This window comes from Sprattus sprattus (genome assembly GCF_963457725.1).
Source record: "Sprattus sprattus genome assembly, chromosome: 7".
In the NCBI taxonomy this organism is placed as follows: domain Eukaryota; kingdom Metazoa; phylum Chordata; class Actinopteri; order Clupeiformes; family Clupeidae; genus Sprattus; species Sprattus sprattus.
This window is the reverse complement of record NC_137926.1, coordinates 20,068,880-20,094,703: the sequence shown is the minus strand read 5'-3', so window position 1 is coordinate 20,094,703 and position 25,824 is coordinate 20,068,880. Positions and strand designations below refer to the sequence as shown.

General features: G+C 42.7%; 2 protein-coding genes across 6 annotated transcripts in view; one reads left to right on the top strand and one right to left on the bottom strand.

Moving 5' to 3' along the window:
- The window catches only part of malt3 (MALT paracaspase 3), a 12,077-nt gene extending 6,838 nt beyond the window's left edge, over positions 1-5,239 (bottom strand). Inside the window, exons 1-8 of one of the 2 annotated variants that reach the window (XM_080842270.1) lie at positions 5,151-5,239; positions 4,068-4,178; positions 3,848-3,972; positions 3,468-3,615; positions 3,133-3,308; positions 2,768-2,864; positions 2,021-2,059; positions 1,643-1,846 (exon numbers count right to left, since the gene is read on the bottom strand). In XM_080842270.1, the coding sequence (XP_080698396.1) occupies positions 1,643-1,846; positions 2,021-2,059; positions 2,768-2,864; positions 3,133-3,308; positions 3,468-3,615; positions 3,848-3,972; positions 4,068-4,178; positions 5,151-5,157 (907 nt within the window). In that variant the 5' untranslated portion in view covers positions 5,158-5,239. The remainder of the gene's footprint in view (positions 1-1,642; positions 1,847-2,020; positions 2,060-2,767; positions 2,865-3,132; positions 3,309-3,467; positions 3,616-3,847; positions 3,973-4,067; positions 4,179-5,150) is intronic. The other variant, XM_080842271.1, reaches the window with a different exon arrangement.
- Positions 5,240-6,038: 799 nt separating this feature from the next.
- On the top strand, positions 6,039-25,381 carry alpk3a (alpha-kinase 3a). Of its 4 annotated transcripts, XM_080841948.1 has the most exons (16): positions 6,039-6,382; positions 6,699-7,026; positions 7,744-7,782; positions 8,612-8,733; positions 9,693-9,810; positions 10,623-12,255; positions 15,662-17,975; positions 18,836-19,099; positions 20,317-20,464; positions 21,281-21,408; positions 21,584-21,619; positions 21,733-22,007; positions 22,303-22,391; positions 22,784-23,001; positions 23,109-23,157; positions 23,339-25,381. In XM_080841948.1, exons 2-16 carry the CDS (start codon positions 6,899-6,901, stop codon positions 23,676-23,678), a joined length of 5,901 nt encoding a protein of 1,966 aa, XP_080698074.1. In that variant the 5' UTR covers positions 6,039-6,382; positions 6,699-6,898; the 3' UTR covers positions 23,679-25,381. The 4 variants fall into 4 exon arrangements, with proteins under 4 accessions (XP_080698074.1, XP_080698075.1, XP_080698076.1 ...); XM_080841949.1 differs by lacking the exon at positions 7,744-7,782; XM_080841950.1 differs by lacking the exon at positions 18,836-19,099.
- Positions 25,382-25,824: the final 443 nt, after the last annotated feature.

Below are 25,824 nucleotides of genomic sequence, written 5' to 3'. Positions count from 1 at the left end.
TGTAGCACTACTCAGTGGCTGATTCACTGGAATCCATTAAACATGAGAGATTGCTGCATTATACTTAATTAATTAGCTAGTTAGTTAGTTTAATTTCTCTTTAATTTCTGGACTGCGGGAAACCGATAGATCATAAGAGAAGGAAAGCCCCAACCCCCAATCTGTTACGTATGTCTTACATGGAGCAACCACACTAAAATGTAATACAGCATAATGTATTACCATACAGCAAAACAATTGTTTGCTTTTAGATTTGCACCCTAGTTTGAAAAATGTTTTTTAAAAAGAAAAGGTTTGTGTGTTGAGCTGCTGTCATGAATTTTGTAAGTATTTCAAACACAGCAAAGTGCTGACAGGAAATGCAGGGGGCAAAAAAAAACAAGGTCACGGCATGCATGCAGCCCACACTGTTGCATCAAAGTAGGTAAGCGAAGAGTCATAAATAAACCTGGGTTCTTTTGATGAGGGACTACACTTAAAAAGTGGAGCCTGACTTCTGCATCGTTTGCTGTACGCTGAATGGTATTTTGTACTGTACATTTTCAACTGATTTGTTTGTTGAAAAAGGCAATTCTACTATGGCTTCAGTGTAATGTTAGACATAGGGAACTTACATTAAAGTAAAACATTGTTAGTCTAAGCAAAGATTGTATAATTCTTGGCTAACACTTTCCTTTCAACACAAACACTATGACTAAAGCAACCATAAAATATTTCTAAAAATAAAAGGGGGTAAATATTCTCTGAGTCATGATACAGAAATTCTTAAAAAGTCACTGTTTCACTCAATTCAGGCGTTACACTTCACACAATCAGAATGAGAGGAAAGAAACCTATGTAGGTGGTTCAGTAAAATGCCCTCTGCAATGACACTATAAATCTGTCGGGTTAAAAGTGCGACAGGGCTTCGGCTGAATGGCTAAACATAGCAAGGCATGTCGCAAACCCACATTGCAGGCCCACGCTTCTCGTTTCCAACACTTCTCTTGGCTGAACCACATTCTCCCCACAGCAACTACCAAGGTACAGACAGCCCATGACACTGTAGATACGGCCTGATGAGCGGAAAAGGATGAACTTCACCACAAATTGAAAAAAACGGCAGCTACACTGTACACACACGTTACTCGTGCTCGCTGCATGTGTGTGTACGTTAGTCAGTGAGTGACTGTGTGTGGGAGTGTGTTCTCTTGCTAAAGTACACTCAGCATATAATAGATTGACAGTGGCAGACTAATTAAACATATGTGGCTAATGTGGCTATGTATTTGGTAAACGTAAACAGCGACAGACAGCCTTTAAGTAAAAGGGCTATTGATTAAATTGAAACCACCAGAAATTCTGAAAACATGTTTAACTGAAGCTTTTCTGGTAATTCCTTGATAATGGATGCAAGAATGTCCAATAGATTAAATTATAAGGAAACTATTGAATGAAGGGGCCTTCTGCACATTGTTAAACAAGATTTTGATTTGTTCTCTTGTGAAACCAAGAAAAAGATTAACGAAAGTGGAAAGAGGAAGTTGACCATGTGGAATGTAATCACTTCATGGGCTCACCCCCATGGAATCACAATACAACAGCTATCCCAAAGACTTCCGCCCTCAAATAGCAATCCATTTGTCTTTGCGTTGTGACTTACCATACACTCCCTTGTCTAGTAGCTGCAGGAACTTCTCGATGGCAGCATTCATTTCCTCCTTGGAGAGGTCCAGCAGAGACACCACCCTGAAATCCAGCTGCCGAAGGTGCTGAGCAAGCTCGTAGACATCCATAGTCGGAGCCATGAGGGAAGGGTGATGGGAGTAATTCAAGTTCCCAATCAGAAGAGCCACTTTGTCTGTCGCTGAAGAACACACAACAAAAGCCATGTGAAAAGAGACAACTCCCTCCACTGTATTGAAAAGCCACACACTGGTTGAACTGTGAAAAGTAATACAGATTGTAGTTACAATGCTCTCATTTGGCTGCCTGAATTTAACCATTTTTGGGCAACTGAAACATTACTACTGAGGCTTACCTGCAGACGTACGGAAGACGTGTGTTTGGTCAAGAGGCACTATAGGGCAGAAAGAAGAATTTTGGATGACTACAGATGTAAAAGAAGTCTAACCACATTGTGCAACCCATAGTTCATTCTACAAGCAGTCTCTAAACATTCCTTCCCCCAAAGATAAAATGTGAAACATATTTGTATGTATAAATATTCTTCAAAAATATAATTTAAATTATATTTATAAAATCATTGTTTTTCCCACAAAAACAAGTTGAGGCAACATAATAAAGGGGAAGCTAGCATTCAAAGTGGCAGTTTCACTTTCGGTCACTTTGTGCCTGAAAACAATCTTAGCTATTTGACTCCTCTGCATCTTCAGACTGAAGTCAGCTTCAAGAAACAGGGGAAGTACCGCTGTGTCTTCTACACGAGTGGAAAACCCCACTTCATGGGATACACAAGCTGACAGGGAGGAGTGGGCAGCAGTGGAGAACTTTGGACAACCAGGGTGTCTTGTTTTTTAACACAGATCTTGAAGCGTGTTAACAAGGTTTCGGAGGTGCTCAACTTGCCAGTGAGCAGAAACCAGATAACGCGGAACAAAGACATTCCTAAAAGTCCTGAGGGGACAACTTTATGTCGTGACTTGATTTTAAAATTTCAAGAATTAAGCAAAGTAGTTCTGTCACAAGTCTCTCCAGTCATAGTTTGAGGAAAATATGGCTATTGGTTCATTTATCTGGCAAACGGTAAAATCTTCTTTGGTCTTACCAATTTCTATTTCAGCCGCTTCTGTCCAGGACTCCCCATTTACATTTGTGACACAACAGAGATATGAACCAGCATGCTCATCATTTGCCTTCTCTATCTATTAAAAAGAAGAAACGTCTCATGCTTTTTCACTACGCACCAGGCCTACACAACACACACCAATGTTTGCAAATAAATCACAGGCAAAGTTAAATATTAACCAGGTTTTCAACATGGTTACTGGAAACTCAGCGTGAGCTTGCTGATGGATAAATGGCCACCGGCCAGCTCAAACAGCAAGATATATTAGTGTCAAGTGAGCAAACACAATGACCTCAGCGCTTGTGTAAATATTTCACAAGCTGCCGTCTACAGGGTAATCATACCTGGAACGCCTTAGTGGTCCGGTCCTCTAGGATGCAGCCATTTCGGTACCACTGGTAATTAGGAGGGGGTATACCGAAGGCAGCACAGTTTAGGGTCACCTGTTTCCCCGGCTTGACCTTTAGAGTTTCGGGGTGGACCACAATGTGGGGTGTCCCATCCCAATTTAAGGGGAGACCTTCAGCAAGAAAACAAATAAATAATAATAGAGGCGAGTTAAATGCAAGTACAAATGTGTGTGATTGGCACTGTCTAGCACACAGAGAAATATTATCCAGAAAGGCTGTATGTTTGATACTCATGAACTCATTGATATTAGTAAACTTGTGTGCCATACCTGTGGCAGGACTGTCCAGGATGTCAACCTTGATCCAGTCGCTAAATACACAATTGAAGTGCTTGTCTCCTACTCGGCACACGTAGCGTCCAGACTTCTTAATACAAACCACCAGGTTTGCCCCTGTCCCATTTGGAACTTCAGTGATCTGCACCATACAGTTTGAGAGAGAATAAATATCAATCAGTGAAAGTAGAGAGGGAAAAAAACATTTGTTTCCCACATATACTGGTGGCAAACAGTACTCCACTAATGACAAATAGTGGTCTGAAATATTTCCATCTCCCAATAGGAAATGGCAAAAGGGGAATTAGGGAATAGGGTGAGTAGATGATCGCTTTCAAATGGAAGTTTTGCCACTGACTGCCTAACAGACATACCTCTCCATTTTTAAATGTGAACCACTGGTAAACCAGACGGCCATGTCCCTCTGCTTGAATCTTCAAGGTCACTGGGTAATTCGGTGGGATGGTGGCAGACACAGGAGGCCCCACAATAACAATACCTGTCAATCAAGTAAAGGAGATCTTTAGAACAAACCAAACTGTGTGTCTACCACACTGTTGTGTTTCTGATCGTTAGCCTTTGGACATAACTCACCACCTATCGTTATATTCAACAGCTCTTGGTAGACCAGGCAGGGTGGGACATCCACAGAAATAGTGTTCCTCTGGGGGGATCTGTCTAACATTAGTCCAGCACCATGGCTTGCTGAGAGACAAGGACATGTAAACTCTGTGAGCATCACAACAGTTTATTGTTAACACAATTAATGCACAGCTCTAAAATGGTAATTCTATCTGTATGCTTTGCCGTATGGTGTGAGTGCGTGCGCGCACGTGTGTTTGTGTGTGCGTGTGCGGTCGTGCGGTCGTGCGCATGAGCGTGTGCGTGTGTGTGCAAGTAGTCAACAGACTGGTTTAGGTGAGAACTGACTGTTTTAGTAAAATAGACCTACGGGAAAGTCCATTGTCATACTTCCATATTTGTAGGAAATTAAAACAGACAGAGGCGATGGTTGCTAAATAGTTAATAGTTGTGATATTAGCAGAGTAGAGCAGAGTCAATAGGTATTGTCATTCATAGACGTCAATTATCTCTTCAGTACGGTGCAATAGCCTAGGGAACTCAAGACACTGACATAAAAAAGCTGACATGGATTAACAGAAATTGATAACGGTCGGGTCTTCATGTATCGCAAAGCAAACAGTAAAAACTGACTGGAGTGCCTTCAGCTTTTGACATTCAAACTATGATGTAGATTTGACACAGCAACTGACATGTAGATTGTAAGACCCTGTCTTTATTATCTGAAATGTAAATGCAAGTGTGTGTCTACGGAATAACAGTGTGGCTATAATCACAACCGTTTAATGTCTGTGAGAAGAAAATGACAAAATAAATAATTCTGTGGATGCTTTGACCGATAATTATTTCAAATCCTACAACAAACACATATAATCACAGTCAATGTTCCACCGAACTATACACATGACCATCACGCAGACTTAGGATGTGTCACGGGTAGACTAGAGCCCGCAAACGATCGGTGAATGAGCACATTACAGCTTAATAAGTGAAGGTCTCCATTGTCACAAAGTAGCCATAAACAAATTCGTCTTAATTCAATCTCCTCTTTCTGTCTGTATTTCCTGTCCCTTTTCTGACGTATCGATAACTTACCTGCCATATCGACCACCGTAACTCTTCACAAATTGCAGCTACTTATCCGCAGTGGACTTACTCGTCGTTTGCTGATGGGGAGAATGACACCAACTGGCCAAACTCACAATTAAAATAACGGGAGCAAAACTCACTGCATGTAGGAAAAACTGTTTTCCCGGAACAATCACGCCCACTCTCTACCGTGGTGATTCGAATAGGAGAGCCTACAGGCTCCGATAACAGTGCTGACGACGTAGGAATAGTATATGTCATTGGCTTTTACTTTCTTAGTGGAAAAATAACAGATTTGATCAGATGCAGATGCAGTGCTAAACTCACCAATCTCAACGCCCCCCCCCCCCCCCCCCTCTCTCGCTCTCTTTTTTTCACTGTGTAGCCCAAATGTTCATGAATAAGGTAGTTAACTAAGTAGCCTAATACACATAGGCTATCTGTTTTTTGGCGGAAAAGACTACTAGACCATAGACTAAGACACATTCTGGTACATCAGTAGCCTACTATTAATAGTAAAAATAATCATTAGAATCTTGCCTTTTGTTGTTGTTATTATTATTGCTGCTGTTGGTGATATTAGTTCATGTTCTTTTGACATTATTATCGAGGGTATTTTCGATTATGATGAAGGTGATGTTGAACAACAAGTCTTGTTTGTAAAATGTGACAACCACCATAAATGTAATCCCTGTCAACTTGTTGCGTGTAACCGAAGCTCTTTTATGTGTGGAAAATGAGGCAATGCGGACTGACGGCCAAACGTCGGACCCTCTTGGGGGGGGGGGGGGGGGGGGGGGGTGTTGTGACCAGACCGGCAAGATCATGTGAAGGGGGCTGTCCTAATTAACTAGGGGCACCAGCGCTCACCGAATGAAACAAACGGCCCACGGACATATCCACGAACCCCTTAATAAGTCTCCATTGTGGTCCATTATCATAGTGAGGCGAGCCACTGGTTGCCTTTGGTTTAAAAATTATATTTTCTGATGGAATGCTGTGAGACAAGAAATAGGGTGTCGGTGACTTGATAACGGTGGTGAAATGTTCGTCATTTGGCCACTAAAGTTGTTTCACAGACGTCCAGTTTCGGAAAATGTGATGTGCACTTGTGCCTATTTGTAGGCCTGCTATAAATAGTGGCCCTGCTAGCACCACATGCTTGCCTATGATTGACAATTGCAGTGCCTTGGTACTGGGACAGCAGCCTCCGGAGGACAGCGCAAAAAACACGAATGGTGAGTTCTTCACAACATTGTATTCGGAATCATCAATGTCAGTGTCTTTAAGATAATGTGTCTGCAATGTAATGTAAACATGTATTATTTGTCACCATGAGCAGCCGCAGTACAAAGAAAACTCCACAGCCTAACAGCAACACCTATTTATAACTTTCTCCAGTGCAACAGGTTTTCCAAAGGGAAACATTAGCTGTCATTAGAATTAGCCTACACTTTAGTTTAGCAGTTACAGAAACGCAAAGGACATGAAATGGTGCTACTAATGTAAATTACTATGAAATTATAGTAGTATATTTTTATTTTCCCTTCACAGTAATAACCTCCCTCCAGAGGCTCCAAACAACACCAGAGGACATTGCTTTAAAAAGGATTCGGGGGCTTCGATAACACAGAAGTCTTGTATTGTTCAGAAGAATAATATCAAGCTTCCCCTGAAAGAAATTGGTGCAGCCTTTGGGAACTAAACGTTTGCTTGTTGTTGTTTATTTTATATCGTAATTGGTTTTGTGAATCATGACATCTCGGAGGCCTATAACTCGCTCGTACTCGGGCAATGGGAGAGCCAACAGTGAGGAAGAGTCGGCCCCCAGTAGCCGAGCAGACAGCCGCAACTACCTCTCTAATGTCCGGCCAGAAAACAGGTACAGCTACACTAATGTCCTCACTCTGACCCAATGGAATATCAGTTGACTGATTATGTACATGTCATTTTTTAATATGAATGTCTGTGGTTATGTGTGTAAATGACATACATTAAGTGGTAAAAAAACTATGAATCACACTACACAAATAGCTATATCAGGAGCCCAGGATTAACTCAGTTTAGATTTTGGCGTGATAAGAGGAAGAACATTGATTGATGTGAAATACTGTGCACCAGTAATGTAGCCTACAACTTGCAGCTGATCTGATATTTGGACCCAGAGGGGTAAAGGTCTGATAATCTCAATCTCTGAGGGGATTTTGCAAAGTGTTTGTTCTATGAGTTGGTCCACGGTCTAGTACTGTCTCGGATCTTAAATCTAGATGCTGGTGCAGTGAGAATTTCAATATATTTCAGAATATTATATAAACCTAGAGGATCAAATATTCTATTCATTATGCCTGTTTACAAAAAACACCATGCAAGCCACTCCTTAATTTAGCACCAACTTCTTTAGAGAATGATGCTCCAAAGAACCCACATGACGTGATTTCTGCAAATAGTACATGTTCTTAAAGATACATTAATGTGAAACACAAAAAAGTCGTTTCAAACAAAGCTTGAATGCCACGTCGAACATCATGGATTTGTTAGTGAGATCAAATCACTGGTTTGTCTGATAAGCTGCCTCTTGGTTTGCCTCCTCTCTGAATAGCTACTCACGTCACAGGTATTCAAACTACAGGCCATCGAGGTAACTTTAATGCATACTTTTACAATATCCAATCCCAGACTAATATACGATCCACTCCTAACTTTAAACCCCAGCGATTGTCTTATTTTCTGTTAATTGACAGCATAATGACGAAACCACAAACCCGCTCTTAACCAAGCAGTTTTCCTGCGCCGATAGTTTATATGTCTGTTTTTGCATTTGTACATTCTTGTGATTGACTGCAATTTCTTGCTTTACCAAAGACACTGTGTCCAGTGGGAATAGTGAATTCGAGGGGGGAAATGTTGTCCCACACTGCCATAATCATTAACCATTGCCTTGTTTTTCCCCCCCTGTGAGTCTCCTACCAGCAGCAACAATATTAATAATAATACTAAAAGAAAGATAGCTTTCATGTTTAACCTAATAGCCTTGTCGATGTCATGGGGTTGATAAATTCACATTTGATGCCACAATGAGAAGAAAAGCCACAGGATCTTTTGAATACATGTATTTATGTGAAAAATGTATATGTGTGTGCATGTGTCTATATGTCTGTGTGTTTATATGTGTGTATGTGTATGTGTATGTGTATGTGTATGTGCGTGTGCGTGTGTGTTTGTGTGTGTGTGTGTGTGTGTGTGTGTGTGTGTGTGTGTGTGTGTGTGTGTGTGTGTGTGTGTGTGTGTGTGTGTGTGTGTGTTTGTGTTTGTGTCTGTGTGTGTCCTATATCTGTTAGTGTGTTTGTGCGTGTATGGCAGGAGTGGGGGGTTGGGGGTGGAGGGGGCAAGATGGGTGTTTGAGTCTGCTGAAGGTCAACCCAAGGGACTTGAGGGTGTTGTCTCTCTCTCTCTCCCTCTCTCTCCAGGAGTACATTTTGTACTGTGATGTCTCAGCTGACTGAGGAAACACAGCCATGTTTTGAGACAACCATGAAATCAAAAGCAGTGTCAGAGACTTGCAATGTAAAGTTCACCTGCGTAGTAACAGGTACTACTATATGTTATGTATAATGTCATTGGCCTTCCTGAAAAAAGCAGGTAAATATTTTGTGTGCGGGCCTTTTGTAAAGGGTATGAAAGTATGTGATTGCAAGTTTGATTTTATGTGATCAGCATACTGAATGCACACATGTTTTGTAAGATGGCATGCTTGAAGTTCTGCTAACAAGGATGTTTCCCATCTGGAGAGGATAGAGAGTCAGAGACAGGAAGTTACTGCTCGTTTCAGATTACTTTGCACTGAAAACCAACTCTAGGTTGGTGACTTAACAGGCTTTAAAGAAAGGGGAAGAAGTGAAGAAACACATGTAGAGGGTTTAAACATGTAACCCCAGCAGGGAAAGGTAAACTTTCTCGTTTCACACAAATATTTTGTAGGGACTGGAATGGCCTCCCTGCATGCATCCTGGCTAGCACAAGCTAATGATGCAATATCCAGAAACATTCACTGATTTATTAAAGTGATGCGTGACATAGATATGTGGTTGTGTCATTTAGTCAGATTGCTATGACTTGCAAGGTTACTAAAGGTTGAAATGCTAAAACTTCGGTGACATGAAAAAAGCAACAATTCTTTTTTTTAACAATTAAGTGGATGTGGTCATAAAGCCTTGACATAAAGACAATAATAACGAGGGCTCTAATTTTGCATAGTACTTTAAGTAACATTATGATTTTTTTTTAGTTTTTTGTAGGAGGTTAGTTTTTATAACATCGTCAATTATTTTTTTTGGGTCATGTGAAGGAGAGATAAACACACTTGATGGTCCAACCAGGCCATTCACTATTTAGTTTTGTGCTCTTTGAATATGCAAAGGTAGATCTTATAGAATTAATTTATCAAATTATCACTGAAATACATCAGTTCAAGATTTAGATAGCTTTTATGAGAGCCAACTGTGCTGCTGGTGGCTATAAGGTAGTTACAGTAATACATTGTCTTCTCAGGTCACCCAGCCCCTGAGCTCACGTGGTATAAGGATGATGTGGAGCTGGACAGGTACTGCGGCCTTCCAAAGTATGAAATCGCCCGCAATGGAAAAGCACATACACTCCATATTTATAAGTAAGTACCAAGATATCTAACTCATCAACATAGTCACAAAGTCTCCCTATCACTTTAATGAGCTTACATGAAACCAAAGTTAAATGAAACATGAATCATTAAAATACATACTAGCTTATCTGGTAATCAAGGTTATGTACATTAAACTGAATATAGATATTGTAGTTGTCCCACCTGAGTATTTAAGCCATTGTTATTGTATATGCTCTGCCTCTACATGAATCACACCAGAAACTCACAGAGGGGTACTCTTGATACTTTTACATTACATTTAGTCAATTAACACCCTTTTGTCCAAAGTGACGTAAAAGGGAGAGAACATTCAAGCTACAAGCAATAGAGACCTAGTGTAACAATAAATTCTGTTTTACATAAGAAATAGAAAAAAATAAGTGCAGGAATATTCAATTGCTAGTTAAGTACTAGTCGAAGTGCAAGTTAGGAAGGGAGGTGCTCTGTTGCGAGTTGGGTCTTCAAAAGCTTCTTAAAGATAGAGAGGTACGCCCCTGCTCTGGTAGTGCTAGGCAGTTCGTTCCACCAACGTGGAACTACAATGAGAATACTCTGGATTGCCGTACTTGCACAGACTGCTAAACGACGCTCATTAGACCAGTGCGTCATCCTGGGTGTAACATTTGCCCTTACAAGAGCATTTAAGTAGTTACCCTTGATAGTAGCTCTTTCTGGCACAGACCCAGCATTAGGTACCAACTCCAAGCCAGATTAAAATGGAGAGTCAGCTGGTGTCCAGAAAATGAAATCACAGAGAAGATCAGTAACTCTGCTCCCTCTGTCTCTATGCTTGTTTGCAGTTGCACAGTGGATGACGCAGCCATTTACCAGGCATCTGCCCGCAACAGCAAGGGCATAGTCTCCTCCTCGGGCGTCCTGGAGGTTGGTGACATGAGTGAGTTCAAAATCCACCAGCGCTTCTTCGCCAAGCTGAAGCAGAAGGGGGAGCAGAAGCGGAGGGAGGTGGAGGAAAGCCGTCGCCTTGGGAAGGAGAACAAGCAGCAGGAACAGCTCACCATCCTTACCCAGGACCGCATCATGAGGAAGCGGCGGACTCCCGGAGACGCTGTCTCTCTCCACACCTCCGACTCAGCCCAGGACGCCGAGGAGATGGCTGAACAAACCACAGCAGCTGCAGTCGAAACACCTTCTGAGGAAACCAACGGAGAAGCCATGGAGACAGCTACCATGAAGACTTCTAACACGATACAAGAGAATGGCAATCAGGAGGTCAATCATGTTCTAGACAAGGTGGACATAGTTACTACAAAGCTGCCTTCTAAAGAAAAACTGGGAAAAAAGAAGCTCAGGATTTCTAATGGATTTGATGAGGTTGTGGTCATCAGTGGCCAAACAGATTCAGGCCCCGGAAATGAAAAACATACAAGCGAGGAAGACATGAGCCTGGCGCGATACCTGTCAGAGTCGCTACAATCGCAAGCAATTGAGGACAAACAAAGCTCTGCGATGGTACAGACATCCATGGAGGTGGATGCTACGGCTCAACAAGGGAAAGAAAAAGAAGTCGAACACGAAAAGGAAAGAGAACACGAGAAAGAGAGGCTACGCGAAACGGAAAGAGAACACGAGAAAGAGAGGCTCCGCGAAAAGGAAAGAGAGCACGAGAAAGAGAGGCTACGCGAAAAGGAAAGAGAACACGAGAAAGAGAGGCAATGTGAAATGGAGAAAGAACTTGAGAAAGAAAGAGCACGTTTACGAAAAGAAGAAGCAGAACAAACACAAAGAGAAAGAGAAAAAGAAAAAGAAAGGGCTCAGGAGATGGAGCGAGCCAGACAGATGGTGGAAGCCAAGAAAACAGCAGGAAAAGCAGAATCCAAGCAATCTTCGAAGAAGTCAAATTCAGAACCCCAACAGAAGACTACTTTTACCAGTGTGATGACCTCTTTGAAGGACATTTTCTTTGGGAAGAGCAAGAGCAAGTCGATAGAGGCTCCCGAGGAGACCCAGAGTGCCTATGGAACTAGCTGGGAGAGGGACTACCCTCCGGCTCCTCCAGATCCTTATCCTTACACTCCTCCCGTGTATTCAGAGCAACCAGCCACTGCAACAGAAGCCTGTTATGTACCCGCTGAACAAACCACAGCAATTGAGGGTGATGAACAACCCATTAGTACAAGCCACAAAACTGTGGAGGATGTTGCTGAGGGTTCAAGAACACCAGAGTTGCCAAAAAGCTTGAGGTCGTTTAACAACCATGGTATTAAAGGGGCAGACACAGAGGATCTCTCCCTAGCTCCCCAAATGCCACCAGAGGTTTCCACTGAAGAACACTTGGTGGCCAAGGAGGAGACACCAGGTGGCGCGGAGGAGGTGGGTCCCAGTCCCAAGGAGGTGCCTTCACCTACAACTCTAACTCCACCTCCACCTCCACCTCCACCTCCACCTCCACCTCCACCACAGATACAGTTAGAGGTGAGTTGGCGTTGGCTCTTCTACTTTTGTCCAGCAGCTGCTCTGAGAGAGACTGAGAGACAGAGTGAGAGAGAGAGAGAGACTTTTGACTTTTAAAGCCCTTTATTTAAAACACCACTGAAAATAATAATTTAACCAGTTGAAAACAAGCCTCCCAAAGTCATTTATGGCACCCCATTTCTCCCTGACCTGATCCAAGATCTGTTTGCTGGTAGAATATGCACTTCATGTCTGTTCTTGTTTCCACCAGCGATTTAATCAATCATTTATTGCTTTGTGGGAATTAAGGATGGCTTAATAAATTGGCCATCATTTAACACTCATGCCCAGCCTGCATGTTCCCACAACTGAGCACAAAGACAGTTTTGCAACATGAAGCCCAGCTTCATAGGCAATTTTCCCAGTACAGCAAATAATGGTGCTTGTCTTATACATTCACAGAAAAGGTGAAACACGGTATCAGTGATATAACAATACGGGAAAATGGGCAATGCATCGAATCTAGAAACAAGTTTATTTGTAGCAATGTAGCAATCGCCACTGAGGTAACCTGACAACAGCATCCATGAAGGCGACACCCCATCAGGCACTGAAAGGAGGGCCCTCCATTTAGTTTCAGGCTGTCCCTTCAGCTGCGAGTGATGTGCAACTTTAACAGAAATTACAGTAAATAAAGCACCAAAGCACCATTATCATGAAAACCCAAAAGAGAGAGAGAGAGGGAGAGAGAAAGAGAAAGAAAGAGTGAAAGAGAGAGAGAAAGAGCCCTGTCGTGTAGCCAACGAGCACTTGTGGTATATTAATAGACAGTACATTTCTGTGACAAGACTTCAGTTTGATGACACCAGGGCCAGGCCAAGATGACATCAATTATGTCTGCTAAACATGCACTGTAGTATAGGGAAAATATGATTGACCAATCTGAATCTGACTTTGAGTGTTTGTGTGTGTGTGTGTGTGTGTGTGTGTGTGTGTGTGTGTGTGTGTGTGTGTGTGTGTGTGTGTGTGTGTGTGTGTGTGTGTGTGTCTGTGTGTGTGTCTGTGTGTGTGTCTGTGTGTGTGTGTCTGTGTGAGAATGCCGGTGATCTAAAACCGTGGCCATAGGAAAGGATACTTTTTAGCTTATCTAAAGTTTTTAGATAGTGAATAAAGTTACAAATACTTTTTTGAATATATTATAGTAAAAAAAAAAATTGGGGGTATTGTAATCTTGTAATATGCGGAAATAAATATGAAAACACCAAATACAAAAGTGTGGTAAGCCTCACAAGGCTGGTGAAAATATTTCTTCCAGGGTTTTAAATTCACTCATGGCCAGACTATATGCTGGCCCTTTAAGGAAACTTTCAGCCAAGAGAGCGTGAGTCAGCCTGGCTGGCTGGGTTTCATATCTCTACGGGTGAGAGCATGTCTTTGAGTGCGTCACTGAAATGCTCCAGCAACACACCACACAATACAGTGGGAGGACCAGGATACCTGCCCACATCCGTGCACTTACTCCCATACCCACAGACGAACACTTAATACCAGCTGTCCTCTCAGGTTCCGCATTGTGCTATAGACAGTTCCCTCATGGTTGGATATTAGAGAAACCATGTACTGTTGTAAAACATTTATAGACTTGCTAGAGCTGGTCTGAGGTGGAGCAGACATTAGGGGATTTGCAAAGGTTACAAATAGATCCATTTGGACAGTATTTCTGGGGTTAAGGAGTTTGTGCTGACAATGTGTGGTGATCAGTAGATGGCCGAAAACTCTGGGACACACGTCTAAGCATGGCTGTGAAACCTCTTTACATTGTCCAGATTCCTAGCTGCTCCCCGGGTCTTTAAATAAACCTGTTCCTCATCAGCTTGGAGGGCAGCCTTGCCATACAAAGAGGCATTGAGAGGGTTCTGTAAGTCCTCCATCTAAGACACTCTTCAGTCTGTCACTTGTCCATACGAGAGTTACCGCTCACATGGCGTGCGAGTGTGGGAACTCTGATTGAGACTTTCCTGATATATAGCACATTACACACTAGCAAGTCAGCTGAAATGTCTATCTCCAATGCATATCTAATACCGGGGAATATAGTCTTGATGTTATATAAACCCTATAAAGTGAAGGACATAGGTAGAATTTGAAGGCATTTAACACTTTAGAAAATATGTAATAAGTAATTCTTTGAAAGCACAAGACCAGCACAGAAAGATCTACCAGAAGGTCCGTTAAGCAGCTTAATAACAGGTGGCTGAGTGTTTGAGAAATTATGATATGATATATAATGAAGTGGTTCTGAATCTCCATATTTACTTAGTATTCATTTAAAACTAAAACACAAACCTATTTTACGGACACAGAATCAACCTGTCAAAAATACTAGTACACTGAAACAAGATCATATGAAGCAGAAAGCCTCAGGAAGCAATTCAATATTCAGTTATTTCCTGTTTTGTTTGCATAGCATACCAATACCATGAATCATGACTGGAATCCCTGTGCCTCTCTAAAGCTTTTTTAAAAACTAAAGCTCTCCACAGGTTTGTGTTCAATTGGATGAGAAATCCCCTACTGCTAATCAACAAGACCAACGTCAGTAGCCCAGTCCAAACTTTAATTTGAATTCTAGTCACATTTTTGAACTGCTCTTTTTGTCAAGTAAATTATTGAAGGTGAACACAAAAGACAGATACCGTGTGTAGGCGTGGGTTGTGTTTTATAGAAAAGAGGAAGTTCTCCACATTGAAACCCCACAATGGAACAAACCACTCCAGATTTTTTTTTTTGATTGAAATCACACATGGTTAAGCACATGTGACATGGTTCAGCCCTGCTAACACCTGATAGGGGGTTGTAAAGTATTGACAGGTTGTAAATATTAGCTTGTTTTGACATGGGATGGCTCCAGTGTTCATAAAATTGCATGCTAGTATTTCTGTTAGGAACCCATCATTCATTACAAAAAGGTTTTGAAAATACAAAGAATGTTAACCAATTGGAAAGGAGTGCCTAGAAATATTTGTGACACTAAATGTATTTATATGATTTCAGTAGTGTACGTTCCCATGGTTTGTGAGTCTTTGGGCTGTGTATGATCTTCCTGTTTTAATAAAATACCATGGAAAACCATAGAAATTTCAAGGAGATAGATAGAGATAGATATATAACTCTGGTGACCTTGAGTCGGCTACAGACATGGTGATTATATAGACCTCTCTATAGACCTTATATAGACCTGCTTTTCATCTTTTATAATATGATGCAATTTCATGACACACCACGTGTTCATAAATGTTCATAATGTTATTATGATCCACAATGCAGACATATTTATAGTCGTCAAAGTTATTTTTGGTATTTGTAGAAGCATTTATGTGTTTACAATCTGTACTGAACACTTGTGTTTCCTTATTTGTATCCCCAGGCCTTAGATGACCATGCGCAATCAGGAAGGTATGAGAGTCCTGTACAGGAGGGTAAAGCTACTGCTGTGTGGGAGTATGACACTGAGGAACGGGCATGTTTCACAGAACCTGTCACAGGAGACACCGGAGGTATGCTCAGTTTACAGGGCCTCTCTGGGGAGTCTGTACAGACCCTGGGGCACGCCCTGAAAGGTCAGGTGGCGCTGAACCTGGAGAGCACAGACAGTCATGGAACCACACCGCATTTTCCCATTACAACAGAACCCGAGAAGGAGGAGGAAATGCGTGTTGATGAAAGTGTGGTGGAATGTGACTACACAACACAGCGAGCAGACACAACCTCGCCTTCAGGAGAGAGACCGGAGCCAAGTGAATCAGAGTTAGAGGGTGACACTGCCATAGCAGAAAGTGGCTCAGATGTCAGTACAACTGTCGTAGAAGAGGGATCTAGTGCAGCTGGGGGGAGTGTAGAGGAAAGTGAAGAGAAGGCAAGCAAAGAGAGTGAGTCCAAGAAAGTGGAGACGAGTTTAGAAGAAAGGAGCCTTAATTATAAGGGAGGTGTTTTAGAGGTTTCCAGTGTTACTCCTCATTTGGATGTTAGAGTAGAGAGTGCAGGACTTAACAAAGATGGAAGCAGAGACTCAGTTGTTGAGGGTCAGAAATTGGATAGTTCTGCAACTGAGAAAGTTGAAGTGGAAGTTCAAATGGAAGAGGAAATGGAGGCAGAAGTGTGCACTGCAGAGCCACCAGAAGTGCAGCCTAAGGAGCCAGACTATCAGGTGGCAACACCAGTCATAATTCCTCCTGCTTTAGAGCTGCAAGCAGAGATGGACACTGAGAAAGAGAGAAAAGTTCTCAGTTTAACAAAGGAGGACACCACAGAAATCTGTGAAGAACCACCAAGTCAAGAGAATGTTACAGTCACTGACGGTCCATATTCACCACCAGGCAAAATCCCTGATATAATCATTGTGGATGAGGAGACACAGGACCAAATGCCTGTAAATATGCCGTCAATCAATATTCTGATTACTGAACCTGAAGAGCCAGAGCCAGTAGATTCGTTGCCGTCCCATTCGGCAGGATTGCAGGGTGATGCAATTCAGTTATCAGACCCAATGATAGTGGATCCCAGTGCAACGGTTGTTTCACCCACGCCTAAAAGAACAGAGAATGTTGGTATCCTCCCTTCAGTGAAAGACATGCAGGAAGTTGTGCAACAACATGAGAGAGAAAGGATGAGCATGGGAACAGAGCCAGAGCCTGTTAAGACAAGCAGACAATTAGACTCTTCCTCCATTCCCATAATAAACATTGCTGAAGCGGATGATGCCACGCCTTCACATGAAGCACAACATAATACAATTGTAGTCAGTGTTGCTTCCACTACTCCTCCACAGGAAGAGCCTCCTAAAAAGCCAGCAGTTGTGCCTCCACCTGTTGCCACCACATGTGTTGAAATAATAAAAGTAGATACAAAAGAGAGTGAGATGGAGTCTCTGACTGCTATGCTGTGGGGAGTGAAGAACAACATTGATCAGGAGAGCAAGGTATCAAAAGCCAAAGAATTATCCATGACTGAAAGTGTGTCTGCACTGCCATTGAGAATCCTCCAGCCAGCAGAGACTGACCTCATGATCCCTGTGCCCACTTTACAGGCCAAAACACCACAAATTAGCAAATCTGGCACAGATAAAATGGACCTTCCTAAAGAGCATGATGTCAGTGTGGACCAGATTAGGAAAGATAAACCAGCTGTGGAGAAGCTTGCAGTGACAGCCCCATTGTCCCCCATGATGAGCCCTTCTAGCCTGCGACGCTTGATGGCGAAGGGTCTTTTCGACAGTCAGACGGTGACATCCATACCAGCCATAACCGTGGACTCGGAGGGGAGAGGGGATGAGAACAGCGGAGGAAGCACACCTACATCTATCCTGAGCTGCGAAAGCAGCCCCAGGTTGAGGCGGAAAGACAGCCCGTCGCCCATCCCCTCTGCCACCCCCGAGGAGCTGGCCTCAGGAGCAAGGCGCAAGATCTTCCTATCCAAAGCCAAAGCCGAAGAAGCTGAACGCCTGGCATCGCCAGAGGCCCAGGTGAAGAGAGAGGCCCCCTACATGTCTCCCAGTCTGTCTAGGAGAGCAACATACCTTCAGGCCCACCCTGGACAACAGACCCCACCGATGGAGAAGCGGTCTCCCTTACTGAGTCGCAGGAGGAACACTCTGGAGCGCCCCAAAGTACAGGAGACTCCAGAAGAAACAGAGCCAGCCAAGACTGAAACCAAACCTGCTGAGAAACTGGATCCATTCAAAGGTATGAAAAGATGACGGAGATAATTTCAAAATACTGTTATTGACTTAAGAATTATCTAATTCTAACGCCATAAATGTTTCTGATATCTGCAAGAATAGCCATGCTCAACTAAAAGACATTTTGTCTCATCCCAATTGCGCTTATCAAATGCAGAGATGTCAGTTTTACACAGGGTCGGACAGGCACAGTTCGACCCTTCCCCTACACCTCTGGGCTCACCCAAGCATAGACAAGAGGTTCCCTCACCTACGCATGTACAGTGGGGAAAATAAGTATTTGACCCCCTCCCGATTTCGCAAGTTTGGCCATTTGCAAAGAAATGTGTGAGAATCCGCAGGGGGTCAAATACTTATTTTCCCCACTGTATGTCTTACACATATGCAGATTAACTGGCGTCAGCACCTAAAAATCTAATTTACACACAAACACACAGAAACACAGAAAAGCCATGTTCCACATGATTCATTCAAGATAATTATTAATACAAGGCACTTGATTAATATATTCTTAAGTCATTGACAGTGTTTCGAAATGATCTTACTAAAACTAAAACACCCCTCATTTACCAAACCCCCTTCCCCAAAATGACTCACAGTTCAAGTAAGGTATTATTTCAGGTGTGAGGTGTACATTTAGTATGTGTGCACCCAAGGAATTTGGCCTGTGACCTTGTTGGTGTTAGCACCTTGCTACAGGCATAGCTAATTATGAATGCTGTCTGGGGCACCTGAGGCACTCACCAAACAGTTTGTCCTCAAAACAACTAGTTCATTGAGAACTGTTGGAATATGAAGGCAGTGCTAGAAAACGATATGAAAAGTACTGAATTGTAATCACTTTCCCTGCATCCCTATCCAAAGCAAAAGCGGAAGAAGCTGAACGCCTGGCATCGCCAGAGGCCCAGGTGAAGAGAGAGGCCCCCTACATGTCTCCCAGTCTGTCTAGGAGAGCAACATACCTTCAGGCCCACCCTGGACAACAGACCCCACCGATGGAGAAGCGGTCTCCCTTACTGAGTCGCAGGAGGAACACTCTGGAGCGCCCCAAAGTACAGGAAACTCCAGAAGAAACAGAGCCAGCCAAGACTGAAACCAAACCTGCTGAGAAACTGGATCCATTCAAAGGTATGAAAAGATGATGGAGATAATTTCAAAATACTGTTATTGACTTAAGAATTATCTAATTCTAACGCCATAAATGTTTCTGATACCTGCAAGAATAGCCATGCTCAACTAAAAGACCTTTTGTCTCATCCCAATTGCGCTTATCAAATGCAGAGATGTCAGTTTTACACAGGGTCGGACAGGCACAGTTCGACCCTTCTTATCACCTCTGGGCTCACCCAAGCATAGACAAGAGGTTCCCTCACCTACGCATGTACAGTGGGGAAAATAAGTATTTGACCCCCTCCCGATTTCGCAAGTTTGGCCATTTGCAAAGAAATGTGTGAGAATCCGCAGGGGGTCAAATACTTATTTTCCCCACTGTATGTCTTACACATATGCAGATTAACTGGCGTCAGCACCTAAAAATCTAATTTACACACAAACACACACAAACACAGAAAAGCCATGTTCCACATGATTCATTCAAGATAATTATTAATACAAGGCACTTGATTAATATATTCTTAAGTCATTGACAGTGTTTCGAAATGATCTTACTAAAACTAAAACACCCCTCATTTACCAAACCCCCTTCCCCAAAATGACTCACAGTTCAAGTAAGGTATTATTTCAGGTGTGAGGTGTACATTTAGTATGTGTGCACCCAAGGAATTTGGCCTGTGACCTTGTTGGTGTTAGCACCTTGCTACAGGCATGTGTGCTGCCTCTATAGCTAATTATGAATGCTGTCTAGGGCACCTGAGGCACTCACCAAACAGTTTGTCCTCAATACAACTAGTTCATTCAGAACTGTTGGAATATGAAGGCAGTGCTAGAAAACAATATGAAAAGTACTGAATTGTAATCACTTTCCCTGCTTCTATGGACAGAACTCATGAGTGAACAATAAATGTGTATGTGTAAATATGCTAAGGAAGGGTTTCTACAGCGTCCAGTTTTCTTTTACTTCTCTTACGGTGTGAATTCAACATTACCCGAGAGTCCCTGATGATGTTGACAAAACACAGAGGCAGCAGGTGCCTGCACAGTCACTGTGACTTAGACCCAGGGTGAATGATTCAGAAGCTAGACAGAGTGGAAGTGGTAACATTAGACAGTATACAGTATATCTTTACCTTGTTGCTCGTGGCGGGGTACACCCTGCCCACTATCCCCCAGCCCTACAACCCAACTTCACCCCCCCTCCTCCTTTCTATCTCAATGTCTCCCAACAGCTCCTCAAGTTATCCGCAAGATCAGGGGAGAGCCCTTCTCAGATGCCACCGGACACTTGAAGCTGTGGTGCCAGTTCTTCAACGTCCTCAGCGACTCTACCATCATATGGTACCGGGACGAGGAGGAGCTGTTGGAGGTGAAAAGAAGGTAAATCCCTGCACAGCCTTGCAGGGCCTGACCTTCGGGCCTGTGCCAGCAAGTCAATCCAGTGACACACACAACCCGCTACCCTCAGAGTGGATTTAGCAACCACATGTCCTTCCCCTTTAAGAAAAAACACAAACTGCCCTCTAAATAAAAAAGGCAATGCCTCCTCCAAGTTAATTGGTCAAGACATTAGTGTAGGGAGCGAATGCCCAACTAAGCAGACGCTATATATGAAAAGGTAAAATGTGTTGAAGATGAATAGGATATAATTATAACATTCGGAGCATCCAAAGCCATGTCGCCGTCGCTGTCTCATTCTCACTCGAGAGTTATCAATCCCTTGTGACCATGGGCCCCTCAGCTGTGACTCAAGGAGGTGAAACTCTGGGCAGACAGAGAGAGTGTAAACTGATGCCCACCGATTTCGCCATCGACAGAGAGTGTTAAAGTCTAATTCTGTGTCACCGGCTGTGCTGCGTTAGTGAAACAACCCCTTACACGGTCCGGAGAAAGAGAGAAAGAGGGAAAGAGAGGGTGGAAGAGAGAGAATGAGAGAGAAAGAGAAAATGCAGCACCCTTGTGAATGTGACTCATCAGTCACAAAAACACTCAGATAACCTTTTTCCCACTTACTAACACATATATAGAGACATGTGCTCACACACGCAAACACACGCACACACGAACACACACACACACACACACACACATGATTACACATGATTACTCATTTCTGTTTTTACTGAAGCATGTGACTTCACTATATTGCAGCTCCCTCTTGTGGTTACGAACTGCCACTGTTTTTCCCCTCCCTAGTGCTGGAGATGAGAGTCAGGTGGCCTTGGCCATCGTCCAGGCGTCCAGCAAAGACTGTGGGGTGTATGCCTGCACCATCAAGAACGAATACGGCACAGACACCACCGACATCCTGCTCAGCACTGACAGTAAATCAGATTAAAATACATTTCTGAAGCTGTTGTTCCATTTTGCTACACAAAGTGTTTGTGTGTGTTTGTGTGTGTGTGTGTGTGTCCATATACATTTGTACTAAAGAATATTCTTTATTTTTGATATCCAGTTGATGTGGAAAGCTTACTGTTATTATTTTCCATTTTGCAGTTCTGGCAGAGTTTCTCTTGCGAGATGACTTGGAAGGTAAGGAAGGGTTTACGGTGGCTAATGGAATCTCTGATCTTGTCCAGTCACTGGGACAACCTTAAAAAAACAGTCCTATTACATCCCCTGCCTGTGTCTTCCCTCCCCGACAGTTGGGGAGGAGATCGAGATGACTCCGCTGATGTTCACCAAAGGCCTGGCAGATCCTGGTAACTGGGGAGAAAAGAAATTCGGCCGCATCATGACTGAGGAGATGCACCTTGGAGAGGGCTGGGCCCACAAGGCCTCTAGAGTTAAGGTCATCTACGGACTGGACCCCATATTTGAGTCAGGGAGCACCTGCATCGCGAAGGTGCGCAACCTCATCGCATACGGGACCAAAGAGGAAAGCCAACTCATCGAGAGAAACCTGGTGATTACCAAGCAGGTATGTTACTCTCTGCCACTGTTGTTTTCTTTCTCTTTAAACTTGGAACTGAAACTTCATTGAGGCTCTTACAGTTTTTTTGAGGGAACGGGGAGTATAACTGATCACAAGCTTTATTGTTCATACATAACTTACTACAAGACAGTCATAGTTAGGGTGGCGATGGTTTTTGTGACGGGAATGCAGATACAAAATATGTCATGTTCACGTCATGTGTCATGTTTATCAACCACTGTATGCTCAGAGTTGATATGATTTCATCATCTTTCAAAAAAGATATTTTTTCCCATTTCAGTTATGCAGAATGCAAAACATAATCCGAGAGTACTGCAAAATCTTTGCTGCTGAGGCTCGGGTGGTTGAAAACTTTGGCCCTGCACTAGAGTAAGTGAACATTTCCTGAACATTTTTATTGGGTTGATTGCCACATAAGACCTTGACTAATCCTCATGCACTCTTTATTTATGACTCAGTTAGAGAGTGTGTTCCTTTAATTTGAAGTGAATGTTTAAAGATGCAGTCGGTTGTTTTGTTGCCAAAGACCAAATATGGTTGTAAACACACTTCACTAATGTTATGTTGCTGTTTCAGTAAAAAGACAGTGTTGCTCTGTCCCCTTTTTCAACATGTTTTTACATATAAATGTCCTAAAATTTCTTTGCATGTTTATGTTCGACAACAAACACAACACAATACACCCTAAATGTTTTCCATTTGCATGTGCCTGTGTCTCTACATGCACCTCTGCCCACGTGGGTGCGTCTTCATAAACACAGAGTGAATCCTGTCTACTTGATGTACCGACCGGCCAACACTGTTCCGTACGCCATGGTGGAGGCAGAACTGAAGGGGGTGTACCTCCGGTACTGCTTCATGGACGCGTCTGGCCGCCTGGTCACCAGAACCATCTCTGAAGTGGAGCAGAAGTGCAGCGCATTCCAGCACTGGATTTACCATTGGACAAACGGCAACTTGCTGGTCACCCAGCTTGAAGGTAAAGTTCTTGTTGCCGAGCGATTTCGGTACATACATGTATGTGGATATACCATATTATAATTAACAAATTAATTAATATTCTGATTTATTTCTGTTTACATTCAGGAGTTGATATGAAAGTCACCAACATCAGAATTGCCACGAAAACTAAAGGGTTAGTAAATCTAAATTATTGGGGAACTATTGGGGGCAGGGAGTGTTGGGACTAACACTGTAATCAGAGCACAGCAATCAGAATGGAGTCGTACAGAAGAGCCATAACTGCCACTGACCTTTAATGATCAATCCCTTTGACATTGTGATTTGATGCTAACTTATCTATGTCTGTGTCCCAGGTATCAAGGTCTCACAGAGGAATCCTCCCCGAAGGTGCTTGAGCAGTTCATCACCCAGCATCAATGTAACTACTACTGCGGACTCATGAGCCTGCGATCCCTTAAGCCCATGGACTCCCTGCTGCAGCCCAGCAAGATGAAGGTTTCCAGGAGCCCCCTGCTTAACCGCAGGGCAGGCGGCTCGTCCAGCCCACAGCTGCAGAGGAAAGGGACAGGCAGCCCCCAGACTGTGAGAAGGATAACGTCCAGCCCAAAGGTGGTCAGGAAGACTGGGGAGGTGGGGGATGGCTCAGCCAAGCACAAGACTGTGGAAATCCCCAAAGTGGTCAGACTGAGGTAAAGATGGAAAGGAAGCCAAAAAGGGGGAATATCACTTAGAGTCTTCTCCTTCCAGAAATAAATGACCTAGTCCTGTTTTAACATTGGACATCTATATCTAGATTGGTGCAAACCAGAGGCTGGTGTTTGCACACAACTGTGGCCTTGACTATAAATGTGACAGACAACGTGTCTGACGTTCCATCTGAAGAGACAAGTAAGGAAGAGATGGCTATTATAGATAGTGAGAGGAGGGTCAACAACCGTTGTCACTCATTATGTAAGTTCAACTGTGAATTGCTATGCAGACCATCGATTGCCATCAAGCGAAGTGTGCCCTCTCCCCGCCCCGCCCTGATAGTACATTTAGCAGGCTGGGTTGACGCAGAATGTCATGTCTCTGTCAAGCACCAAGAGGCTATTGGACATGAGGCTCTCATTCACAGGGACAGGGCACAGTGCTCTGGACACACCATCCTGAGATTGCAAAATGTTGCAGCTCAGATGGCAATGGAATGGTGGAATATACATACAGTATATAAATATATTTTTTAGAAAATACTTTTCTTCTCATTTTGACTTGTTAAGTTGTCCTCTCTGCACATGTATGCCTGAGCAAAAATGACTGAGGCAATCATTACTTCACAGGGGAAGGCTTTTACACATCTGTGATGTAACTAGAGGTGATTGTTTGTACAGGATACATTCCTGTGCTTGTGTGACAGCCTGCAGCTCAGGCTATCGTTTCTGTGACTGTACAGAGATGGTTTCAGCTCCAGTGCATTACAGGAAGGACAACCCAATCCCTTGGGGTTGATATCTGGGTCCTTTTGTTTTCGAATTGCATAAGATTCTTAAGAATGGCAAAAATTGCTTCTTCGTGGTATTCTGCATTTCTATAAATGTAACAATGTTTTTTTTTTCTTTTGCTGTGGTGCCATTAGGTAACCTGATGCTGCCTTAACAGACAACTCAATTGAGAGTGTGATAAGAAAACTGCTTGTAGTCATATTATTTAACAAAACATGTTGTGAACATCCTGGTGAACCTTGGAACTGTCACTGGCTGTCCCACACCCATAGAACAGCCTCGTTATGATCACGTACAGGTTCATCAGTTGTCTTGGTCAGAAGGGGGATTTTTCTCGAAGCAGGTTAGCCAGGGCCAACTCGCAACACAAAACACACATTTTCAAATGTAGAAATAGTATATCACAGCAACACATGAAAAGGTGCCAAAGGTTTCAATACCTTTATTCAGACAACTCAGTACTCCTTCGTGGACACCCATCCCCCAGAACCCCGCTCCTACTGAGACTTCATATTAACACTTTATTTTTTCTGATGAGCTATTGCAACCCTATCATTAAGAATTTCACAGCTTATAAAACTAGATGGATTTCTGTAGATGACTGATTCAAAGAGATAATGCATTGCCTGGTGTGTGACATACCTGTTCCTCAATTATCATTTGATAATTCAGAATGTGTGTAGTGTGTCTCAGTTTGTGTGGGTGCACGTGTGTGTATGTTTGTAAGAGACAGAGAGAGAAAGAGAGAGAGAGAGAGAGAGAGAGAGAGAGAGAGAGAGAGAGAGAGAGAGAGAGGATAGAGAAAGGAAAAAAGAAAAAGAAAGAATAAGAGTAAGACTACTTTTTGATCCTGTGCGTTAGGTAAGCGTTTGGTGCTGTTGTGTCAACTGTTTTTATAAAAAATAAAAATGTACAGTCCAAATAATAAGAGTCCATTCTGGCGTTAATGTATGCAATGTTAAGCTTTTAACAAATCAATATATTTACAAAATTGCATGTACATTTGTCCTGATATCTTGAAGGTAAATAATGAAAAGTTACAAACTTTACAATTCTTTAAAAGAAATATATACAAAGGCATATTTAACATTTTATAATGTATTTCCCTAATATCTTATCAGTATACACACATTCTCAAAAGTTTAAGAAAATCATAACTAAAAGTTTATCAACTTGGATCTGCAATTTTGTTCACTAATTTACACATGAATACAGCTAAAAGTGATGGGTTATGTCTCTTACAATTAGAATAAATACATTGGCAAGACATTGTCAAAAGAGGATTATGATGAATAGGATATATGCTCAGTATCTCTATATCATGTCTTTTCAATGCAAGAACATTCCTGCTACATGTA

Bases quoted from the DNA above. Each gene is read 5' to 3' on its own strand.
- alpk3a (XM_080841948.1), top strand. From the start codon at position 6,899: ATGACATCTCGGAGGCCTATAACTCGCTCGTACTCGGGCAATGGGAGA. The intron at 7,027-7,743 runs GTACAGCTACAC...CTCTCTGAATAG, and splicing joins AATGTCCGGCCAGAAAACAG to CTACTCACGTCACAGGTATT. The intron at 20,465-21,280 runs GTAAATCCCTGC...TCCCCTCCCTAG, and splicing joins CTGTTGGAGGTGAAAAGAAG to TGCTGGAGATGAGAGTCAGG.